Below are 11,636 nucleotides of genomic sequence, written 5' to 3'. Positions count from 1 at the left end.
CTCCCTCCTTTGTGATTTAAATTGAGAATCCCTTCACCTTTAAAAAGAAGAGCGGTCTGCACCCGCAAGGCGGTGCTCTTGTTTTGAAAATGGCATGATGTTTTTATAGTAAAGATAGCAAGTTGAATTTTAATTACTAAACCTTGCAAACAGTTCTTTGTTTCAATAAAGTTAACTTTTATTTGGGATAAATAGGCATTTTGATGTCCATTACTTACAACATGCTTTTTACTTTGTACATAAATTTCAGTTCATATATCAATACGCATTTAAATTCACTGCATTTGGCCTTGCTTAACAATCTGTTTTACATTATCTAATTTCAATCATGTATATTCTTTGCCACAATTTGAAATATAATATATCCAATACCCATGTGACCCAATAGGCCCATTACAGTTTACATTGTTATGCTGTTTACTGCTATCAGACAAGACAGTGAATGTCATTTGTTGTTCTGTACAGATTCCGTGATTGCTTGACTTTTGAAATGCACAAACCTTTAAATTGTGTCTTTTCTTGATGATTTATTTGTATTCATGGAGTTACTGCAAAATTAGAATTTACCTGAATTTAAGTTGTTATGTTTTGTTTGGTTTAAGTAAATACTCAAAATGGCGGATATTTCAATGTCACTTGCCATAGGCTCTGATGAAATTAAGGATTTTATTTGTTTGTCATGCAAAGAGCAAGCTAATGCAGATTTTTACTGCAAAACATGTTTGAAACTTTATTGTGGAAAATGTATTCAGTTACATGATAAGTGGTTTAAAAAACATTCAGCTTATGGAAGGAATGACATGAAAGAATGGCCAGTTTCGAAACAGGTGGAGGAATTTCTATTAAAGTGTGAAACACACAAAGACGAACAAATTGAAATGTTATGTGATGACCACAGTCAGCTGTGCTGTACAAAGTGCGCCTTCCTGAATCACAGGTATTTCAGAAATGCTTTGGCATGTTTCATGGACCGTTAGTATGAAAAACTATGTTATTATAAAACTACACTTTCATTCTAATTTCTGGAAACGACATATGAAATAAATTTGAATTATTTCAAATTGTTGCTTGAGAACATTTGCTACAATGTTGCATTAATTTTACTCATTTATTCATGATGCTTGGACACTTTTGTACCACATGCAGGTGTTATTTCCTCATGCTGCACATGGACATTGATGTATGGGAATAATATTGATTTTGCTATCTTTTGTTTTAGCTCAGATGAGCACAATGTGCTCAATGGGAGATTTTGTGATCGCTTTTTGTTCATTGTCCGTTGGCGTCAACATTTGCCTTGTTTACACTCTAAGAGGCCACATTTATTGTCCAATCTTCATGAAAATTGTTCAAAAGATAAGTCTCAATGATATCTTGGACATTACTACAATTATGTTGAAAAAAACAGAACCAAAATGTAGAGGTGCGCAAGCTCACATGCCTGGTTACTGTACTCATAAAGTTGCAGGAATACATGTTGAGTTTTATACGACAGAAAAGCAGAAGCGTAGATAACCACCAAACATTGGGAAGACACTTAAGTTTCTGTACTGGGAACATAAAGGGGTTCGTTTGAGAGGCCGTTGTCCTCTCCCGTAGTTCCGAACATTTTTACAATTACAATTAATATGGTGCGTTTTGAGGGAACTTTCATGTTGATATAAATGCTCGATTATTGTCACACTCTCAGTTTGTCCTGAAATTAGTTTGTACAATGCCGCCGACGACGACCAAGAAATCTCAACAGTTTTTTTTCTTTCCAAAAATATGTGCTAGTTAAAACAAAAGAAAGTAAATGTTTATGTATTTTAATGACGGAGTTCAACAAGTGATATGAGAAGTAATTACATTAACATTCCATGCACAACACACAACCATGGTGTTGTAGCAGCTGCATGAAGTTTCCCTCATCTTTGTCATGCCCTCATTGCGCGATGCCCTGGCGGGCATGGAACCGTATGCTGCGTAGGATTTGCAGCAGCTGCTTCCGGTTGTCAGCCTTCTCCTTAGCGTGCCTCGCTGACAGTGTCTCTCTCATGTCACGCGCGTCACGCGTAGTGGCGGGAAGCGTCACCAGTCGCTCGATCGCCTCCTTGTGGCACTCGCTGCCGTCGTGCTTCCAGCACTTCACGGGACCCTGTTACCAGTTGGAGAAGCCGTAACTGATGAAGCTGCCATCCACATTTGTGTTGCGGATCTTGCCCGTCGTCTTGGCAGCCATGCAGAGATGGCAGAACGCAAGATCCTGGCTCTGAAAAGAATAAGATTTTTAATGTAATAAATTTTGTGTTAAAAATTAATGATAATAATAAAAAACATTTTTAAGCAACAATACAAGTATTATTTGTATGTTTTTTTTCTAAATTTCGTTTGTATTTAGATCGACGTTAGGTTCATAAAAGGTAAGAACAGTCGCAAATTATAATTTAAATCTAATATACATACCTCATCGTAGTGGAGCCATTTGAACGAATCAAACCAACTAGATTGGAATGAACGCTCTTCTGGCTTTTTCTTCCAGAATGTACGCTTAGGAAAAGCAAAATTTCGAGGCTGATAAGGAATACTCATTTTGAACATTAAACAATTACATATATGATAAATTATTGTTTCAATGATTTCTAATCAAATAATAACTGTTATACTTAGAAAACAAAAATATTTTCAATCAAATTTATGTTTTTCACGCGTATAGTTTTTCAAAATTGTTTTAAGTGGCAGTTACCTTTGAATTAAAGCAATCAATTAAAATTAAAAGAATAGCCTGTTCTTAATCAAAACACCAACAGTGCAATCACGGAAAAGAACAATAAAACAATTAACGCAATGACATTTACCAGGGCCCCTGGTTTATGACACCTAACAAGGGATATTGACACATCACTATTGACAACCTTGGAGCAGACGGAGAGGCTACACATGGCTTCTGCACTGACGGCGCGTGATTACCAAAATACTGGTTTTGGGGCGGCGATTTTGAGGGGGTTTTACGTTTTATTTATATAACGCCGACCAGCCAACATATGCCTTGCCTCCCCATTATCTACGCCCCTGAAAAGTCATGCAGATGGAAGGACAGAAAAAAAAGGCTATATGCCCCCATATTAAGCCTTATATCATAGCTTTCATTTATTTTCATTATTTGTTTTTATTTGACAGTATATACTTGTTTGAAGCATTACATGATAGCATTGACTATTCCTTGGTATGTACATGTATTGCTTGTTCATTTCAGCCAGTGCAGTAAAGTTACTCTGATTTCGGAGATGATCAACACGCAGCCCACAGACATACTGGGACTGTTAGTGGAGCTGGAAACTTTCCTGGGGGAAATCAAAAGCCTGCAGATCAGTCAGGAGCTCAGTGTTCAGTCATTGCAGGGAGCATACAAGGAACATAAAGCATTCGTAAAAAAACAAATGCTTGTTGATATAAATACTACCATAGATGAATGTGGTAATAGTTTTGTGAGTACATCGGGCAAAAATGAGCCATATTTAAAAGAAGAAATGTGTTGGAGTGTTCTTTCTATCTTGAACGAATTTGATAATATTACTGTGAAGGTACTTAACGAGATGAAAGATGAAGTTATAAGCATAAAAGGGTCAATTAAAAGTTCTATTGATAAATGCACTGGTCTTCACAATGACTTGTCACTATTCCATGAATTTGTTCAGAAAATTAGAGATAATAAAGAGCTCTGCCTTATAGCCAGCATAAAATGTAAGCACATAATACAGCAGGCATCAGCTCTTCTAGGCAAATCAGGCAAGGTGTTTAATGTCCAGGGGCATTATGAGCACAATGTGAGGATAGCAAGTGATTCAGATTCATGTGTTAACACAGGCATATGTGTTCTTCCTGATGGGCAGGTCCTGGTTGCAGACTGGAGTAATAAGACAGTCAAGCTGCTGAACCAGCAGTACCAGGTGGTGAGTCACTGTAGTGTTACTGCTGAACCACGGGAAATGTGCCAGATCACACCCAGTGAGGTTGCAGTGGCTGTGGATAAATGGGGTAACACACATGAGGCCCAGTTTATCACAGTCGCACAAAGCCAACTTGTCCTAGGCAGAAAACTTCAGTTACAACATAGATGTAAAGGTATTGCCCATCACCAGGGAGACCTGTTCATCTGCTCTGATACTGCATTGTACAAGTACTCACTGAGTGGCAAACTGGTCTGCAGACTCTATGAGGATGTATCAGGTGCTGATACAGGTAAGAATCATGGTGGATTCATTCTGATCTCATTAGGCTTTTGTATTACAAAGAAATTGATCTTGAATGTATATGTGCCCTTTGATTGCTACCGTAGCCAGAAAGAGTTTCAGAATTATTGTTACATAAACATGAGTAATGGAGTAATTTAACCCTATGCATGCTGGGAAATTTGTCATCTGCAAAAATGTTGTCTGCTGAATTTCTAAAATTAGCATTTTCTTTGATTTTTTTCAAAGAATACTATCAGAATAGTAAACAGTTTGGATCCCGATGAGACGCCACGTTCTGTGGTGTCTCGTCTGGATCCAAACTGCTTGCAAAGACCTTCAAAATTCCGTTCCAGCACTACATGACATGTCTGTAAATTGAATTAATTTCATTGAAGAGAGACCCTTTCTGACCTGTCTTCAATTTTGTGGTTGTCAGATTACTGCACATGTACAATATGTTTTATTAATTAAAAAAAAATAATAACATTGTATAAAAAGAAATATCTTTAAAATAAGATATACGGCGTTGATTGTGGTTGTGGTTGATGAAAGATAAAGAGTAATATCAACGAGACAGCAAATTCCTTTTTCTACAAAGTTCTTAGCAGCATCACATGCAAATCAATAACCTTTCGCCAGATGTCGTGGCTTACTTTGCATTATTAGATATTGTTGACAATATATCTATAGATATAGAACAAAAAAATACAAGAAGAATAGAAATTAAATGAAGATATACGAGTATATGGCCAAACACGAATCAACTGTACATATTTGAAATATTAATACGTGCGTTCTTCGAACAGACATGTTGTGGTTTTTCGGTTATTTGATTCAATTGTTAATAGTATCGTGAATCATCGCGCTCATGCTTAGTAAATTGGTTGCGGAGGTGGAATAATTCTTATCAAATTAATCAAAACTAGTACCTATCATGGAATTATTGAAAAACAATCCTTTATTGACATACCATAATTATATCGCCGAATATCTGCAATGAAGATATTTCCGGTCATGTTCACCGGGTCAACGTGATAGAGTTTATATAATGAGTCTTGTACTGACCGCGAACTGAACTTTATACCTTGCAAATGGAATGCAATGCGCTAAAGTGAGGTCACGATTTCACTGCTGGAACGACGGTTTGTTTAAAGCTTTATAATTTTACCTATTATTTTCGCTGTTTTGAAAACAATTTAACATATTTTGGTCAAAACACATATCAGGATATGGAACAACAATATTTATATGATCTAAAATATACGTGATCACATAATGCAATACGGTAGTAATAACTAAATATGAGAACGCAGCCTTTAAAAACAAACGCTATGGCGCTGACAATCCTCTGAAAATAAAAGGTGCACGCACAAATCATATTGATGCCAAGAGTTGAGTGTAAAACTAAAACTGTTCTATCTATCAAGCCTTTTCATTAGAGATACAATTGTTTCATGCTGAACACGCAGTAAAACAGTGTTACAAAGACACGGACATGTTTCCAATGTTTTGGTTGTATGCTGAAATCAGCCAATGGAATAAATGAAGTGTATTCATTTGTGTCTAGCCGCGGTCAGGTCAGGTAAGGTCAAAAGTGACGTTAAACAGCTACGCCGAAAAAAGGTTCTCATTAAATTGTTGTAGTTGGATTTTTAGGAGTGATATCATGTATGTTTATTAATGACATTATTTATTTTGAACAACTTCCTTTTGTAAGCTGTTTAGGGAAAATCTATGGAAAAGTTTGAAAATTGGTTGTTTGAAATATTATTTTTGTCCCCTACAGGTGAAACTGGAGGGGACTTATGGTTTGCGCTCCGTCTGTTTGTCAGTCTGTCTGTCAGTCCATCACACTTTCTGGATCCTGCGATAACTTTAAAAGCGATTCATATTTTTACATGAAACGTGAAACATGGATAGATGGCAATATGGAGATTATGCACGCCATTTCATTTTGTTTCTACATCAAGAATTATGGTTTCTATGGCAACACATATATAAAATAAAAAATGAATAAAAAAATACTGACAATGGTAGAGTTTCAGTTGGTAGGGGACCATATTGCCTGGCAATCTCTTGTTATGTTATAAACCCTTTACAAACACAACAACAGTCGTTACACGGCACTTGTATTATTTACATTTTCTTGTTTATTTATTTTTTCTTGTGGTTACATAACTCTTCTACATGTGAAGGAAATCTTTTATTGCTGTAGTTATATTCGTATGTACATGCTGATTGAAATGTGTAATTGCGCCTATGTGTGCCATTGTACATTGAACACTTCATTTCCAATTAACCAGTCAAATTTCAATATGTCAAACTTGTTTTGATACAGAACCTTTATGTCACACTCAAATATTTATTATTATGCCCCCCTTCGAAGAAGAGGGGTATATTGTTTTGCTTGATGTTGGTTTGTCTGTCGTTTTGTCGGTAGACCAGTTCGTCTCTGATCAATAACTCATCAATGGATTGACCGATTGGCTTGAAACTTCACATGTAGATCGGTTGTGAACAGCAGATGACCCTTATTGAAATTGGAGTCACTAGGACAAAGGTCAAGGTCACTGTCACAATAAGTGTGGAAATCATTTGTGATCCATTACTCATCAACAAATTGATTGATTGGCTGTGTACTTCACATGTGCATTGGACATGGACAGGAGATGACCCCTATAGAAATAAGGGTCACTAGGTCAAAGGTCAAGGTCACTGTTTCAATAAGTGTTGAAATTGTTTCTGATCAATAACTATTCAAAGAATTGACCGATTGGCTTGATAGTCACATGTGCATAGGCCTTTGACTGTAGATGACTCCTATAGAAATTAGGGTCACTAGGTCAAAGGTCACTGTCTCAATAAGTGTGAAAATCATTTCCGATCAATAACTCACCAACAAATCGACCGATTGGCTTGACAGGGTTTGCACAGACCTTGAAAAGTGCTTGAAAATCAAGGTTAATCTTGAAAAGTGCTTAAAAACGATCTGGAGTGCTTAAAAGTGCTTATTTTCAACCATAGCCTTGAAAAAGGCTTAGAAAGTGCTTGAATTTGACTGGAAAAGTGCTTGAAAACGGATAAAAATATTTAATTTCTGTGAGTCGGAAGTCGTAGTTTTTTTTCACGATTTATGACAGTTCCTATCTGTTCATACGGGCAGGTACTGGATCGGTCCGGGTTGGTACGGGTTGTAGAACGTAAGGGAGGCAACTACTACTAATCTTCCGCCAATTGGTTTACTTCCGTTTTTGTTGTATGCATTATGCCATTACGGTGCTGACAAGTTGTAATATGCCAGCGAATAAGTGCATTTTTCAGAAAGGGTGGCTTTTGAAGTACCCTTGGGTTGTTAACAATGCAGATTCTGAAGTCAAAGCATCTTTTAAAGAACGCAGAACAGGTATAGAGATCGACAGTATTGACTGATTGTCAAATAAATTAGATGATACTGTGAAGAAACTGCAATCTGTTTACATGAGTGCAGACTCTCACTCTGAACATATACAGTACACTATTGCATCTAAAACAGATTTTACATGTACATGTGTACCTACTGTAGAAAATTACTTAATAAGTATAATTTTTACAAGCCTCAATTAATACATGGCATTTTATGTTGCCGTTGCGAGATTCTGTACATTTGTATATATATATATATATATAGTTTTCTATTTTTACTTCAGAATTAATTTGTATCAGATGCATAATTGTCTTTAACATTTTGTAGCAGCTATATTATACCACTAGAATATCTGTTATGAACATTTAGAATACATAATGATATTCAATACAAATAACAGTTTTTTTTTGGTGTAATGCCTTGGTCAATTACTATATCATAATGAAATGTCTTACTTTTGATTAAACAGTTGTTACTGTAGCAGGGTAGTGCAGACTGATGAAATTCACATAGAATGTTAGGCAAGAAGAGACCAATTTAGCAAAAATATTGTCAGTATTGGCCACAGAATAATATACAGTTTCCAGTAGGTCGGACTAGAAAAGTGCTTGAATTTGGATTTTTTCCCTTGAAAAGTGCTTAAAAAGTTCTTGAATTTCATTGGAGAAAATCTGTATGAACCCTGCTTGATACTTTACATGTGCATTGGCCTTGGACAGTAGATGACCCCTTTTGAAATTTGGGTCACGAGTTCAAAGCCCTTTTGGGGGGGGGGGGCATATGTCTCCGACCCGGAACTCTTGTTATTGGATTTGTATTTAAGATGTGGTAATGCCTATTTATGACAACATATATTTAATACAATATCACTGAAGTCTGTTTAATACCGTTAATATTATTTAACATTGACAGATTTAATATCTTGATGTTACTCTGTTTTGCAGTATGGAAGTGTGCTGTCAGTCCAACCGGGGAGAAGCTGTACATTTCCAGCCCCTTCCATCACAAGCTCCTCACCCTGGCCAGAGATGGGACAGTCCTGGCTACATTCACAGACCCAGCACTAGAGCGCCCATATGGTCTACATGTGACCCCTGCAGGCCATGTGCTGGTCTGTGGATGGAGGTCCCACACTATAGTACAGGTGGACTATGAGGGAAGGAGAAAGCTGGCCACTCTGTCTACAAGGGAGAGGGATGGAGTGTGGTACCCAGAGTCAGTGTGCTACAGCAGCACCACATCAACCATCATTGTGGGACAGTGGGGGGGCAACAACATCCTGGTGTTCAGAGTACAATAGTGTGTACATGTATGTATTGTTTATTGTAATTAGTGATTCATATTTCAATGTTTTGTTGAGTATTAGAACAGTGTAGCATTTTATGTGTGTGTGTAGTTGCTGATACAAATCATTTGCATACAAATATTGTTATTGGCTTATACCATGTTAAGTTTTCTCTGCATATAAGAACATATACATGGTATGTTTTATTCTTATAACATTTGTTTCAGTATTCTCTTTTAATGTACAGTGGAACCCCTCAAAACCAGACACTGCCTGGACATTCCGGTTAAGAGAGGATTCCGGTTAAGAGGGGAAATTGACTATTTTACTTTCAGAAGGTCTATTACATAGCCTAATGTGGAAAGACACACACTTTCAGCAAATTGTAATAGTTTATTGTCCCCTACCAGTTTCACCGGAGGGGACTTATGGTTTGCACTCTGTGTGTCTGTCTGTCAGTCCGTCACACTTTTCTGGATCCTGCGATAACTTTAAAAGTTCTTCATATATTTTCACGAAACTTGAAACATGGATAGATGGCAATATGAACATTATGAATGTCATTTCATTTAGTTCCTAGGTAAAAAATTCTGGTTGCTATGGCAACAAAAATAAATAAATTCTGAAAATGGTGGAGCCGGTAATGGACATATATTGCTTGGCAATAGTCTTGTTTTCCTTGAAGTTGACTGCAGCAATTCGTTAAAAGGCACATATTATGGTTAAAAAATTGAATTGTTTACACATTTTGTTGCAATGAAGTGTGACCTCTGTGTAGGAATATAAGTAGCACTGACATGCACAAAAATATTCCCTAAAAAAAAGAAACCTTACCTGTGTGATTGTGATTTTCGTTGGTTTACTTCAATAGAGCAGATCTCAATTATTTTACTAACAACCTTTTATTCGACCAGAAACTGATGTTGAAAACAAACATTCAGTATTTAAATTATTGCTTTTGTACATTAAAACTCGTCACTTTTTGTTGTATACAGACTGATATCCGAATTGCTTGCCAAGTTTTTCTAGTATGTGTAAACATTTCAAAGAAAAAGAAAAAAAACCTCATTTAACATGATTCAGATTGGATTTTCTCCCTTGAAAACAGATAGTATTGTTTGACAAAAGATCTATTAAAATGTTTATTAATACATCTTTGTTTGCATTGATATTGGAAACAAATTATAACTAGAAATGGCGCGGCAGAGGCCGACGCGTATCCCCACGCCGCATGGCATAAGATATGTTCAGTATCAATTTGAAGTAAGTCGATGTAGAAATGAAGAATTTATAGTACAAGGCAAATTTGGGTGGGCGTGGTCTATGTGGGCGGGGGCGCCCCAGGGTTGGTAATGGGGCCATGCATAATTGAGATTGACCGTATTGTCATAAAAGATGTTCAGTATCAATTTGAAGTAAGTCCGTGTAGAAATAAAGAAGTTATAGTAAAAGTCAATTTTCGGTGGGCGTGGTCTATGTGAGCGGGGGCGCTTCAGGGTTGGTAATGGAACCATACATAGTTGAGATTGACTGTATTGTCATAAGAGATGTTTAGTATTAATTTGAAGTAAATCGGTGAAGAAATGAAGAAGTTATAGTAAAAGGCAATTTTGGGTGGGTGTGGTCTATGTGGGCGGGGCGCCCCAGGGTTGGTAATGGGGCCATGCATAGTTGAGATTGACTGTATTGTCATAAGACATGTTCAGTATAAATTTGAAGTAAATCGGCGTAGAAATAAAGAAGTTAATGTAAACTTACATAAAAAATGAGTGAAAATTTCTGACCCGGCCCCACCCCAACCCCCATAACTTTTGACCCAGGGGTCAGATCAAAATTCCAAATAGTGCAGGGTCGCACATATGCTCATAGCTACCATGTATGTATGTTTCAAGGTTCTAGTGCTTATAGTGTAGGAGATAGTGGCCAGGACGGACGGACAGACAGACGCCGGAGATAACCACAATATCCCCACACTTTTCAAAAAGCGTGGGGATAACTATATTTACACATGCAGAAGATGGCATATTGCACCATCAAATTGATCTATTTATGTCATTTTAATTTTACATTAAGAAAAGTTTCATTTTAACTCTTAATTGTTTCCAATTACTCAATTTATATGAATGTCCGGTAAATACTACTGTACAGAGGTAAATTAATGACCCCATGTACGACCCTTGTACATACTAAGGGTACTTAAAAAATCTTTTGTTTACATTCGCTTTTACTTTACAAACTCAGGATGTATCAGTTAATTTTTCGTACGATATTGTGTTATTAAGAAAGTTATTAACCCATTCATGCCTAGCGTCCTGAAAAAAGGACATTGCAAACAGCATAGACCCAGATGAGACGCGGCATAATGCGGCGTCTCATCTGGGTCTGCGCTGTTTGCTTAAATGAATTTCTTTATGAAATATTCTAAATATAGAAATAAATATACTTGACATCCCTAATTTTGTAAATAAATTGATTCAATTTAGAAGGATGGGAGAGTCTACTGGGCATAAATGGGTTAAAGAAAAACCCTATATTTCGACCAAGAAGTACTCGCTAAACAGTGCATGGTGCTAATGCTAATTTTAGACTCATTTCTACATACATCATGTCATATTAGAAATGTATATTCATGAATACTTTCTAGTAAATTTATATTAAATGTATTTAGTAATCATAAGAGGAATATATATATATGATTGATCTTTTGAGTAATGTTTACTTGAGTAATGTTTAC

At 36.5% G+C, this 11,636-nt stretch overlaps 1 protein-coding gene across 1 annotated transcript; it reads left to right on the top strand.

Moving 5' to 3' along the window:
• The first annotated feature begins 434 nt into the window (after positions 1 to 434).
• LOC127841688 (uncharacterized) lies at positions 435 to 9,242 on the top strand. Its single transcript, XM_052370750.1, has 4 exons — positions 435 to 937; positions 3,236 to 4,221; positions 8,562 to 8,926; positions 9,130 to 9,242. The coding sequence occupies exons 1-3, from the start codon at positions 615 to 617 to the stop codon at positions 8,915 to 8,917; spliced, it is 1,665 nt and encodes a 554-aa protein (XP_052226710.1). The 5' UTR covers positions 435 to 614; the 3' UTR covers positions 8,918 to 8,926; positions 9,130 to 9,242.
• Positions 9,243 to 11,636: the final 2,394 nt, after the last annotated feature.

This window comes from Dreissena polymorpha, chromosome 8, assembly GCF_020536995.1.
Source record: "Dreissena polymorpha isolate Duluth1 chromosome 8, UMN_Dpol_1.0, whole genome shotgun sequence".
Classification (NCBI taxonomy): domain Eukaryota; kingdom Metazoa; phylum Mollusca; class Bivalvia; order Myida; family Dreissenidae; genus Dreissena; species Dreissena polymorpha.
The sequence above is the reverse complement of the archived record's forward strand: the minus strand, read 5'-3'. Positions and strand labels throughout refer to the sequence as shown.

Coding starts and splice junctions, on each gene's coding strand:
- LOC127841688 (XM_052370750.1), top strand. CDS start 615: ATGGCGGATATTTCAATGTCACTTGCCATAGGCTCTGATGAAATTAAG. Junction 938..3,235: donor TGCGCCTTCCTGAATCACAG/GTATTTCAGAAA, acceptor TGTTCATTTCAG/CCAGTGCAGTAAAGTTACTC. Junction 4,222..8,561: donor TGTATCAGGTGCTGATACAG/GTAAGAATCATG, acceptor TCTGTTTTGCAG/TATGGAAGTGTGCTGTCAGT.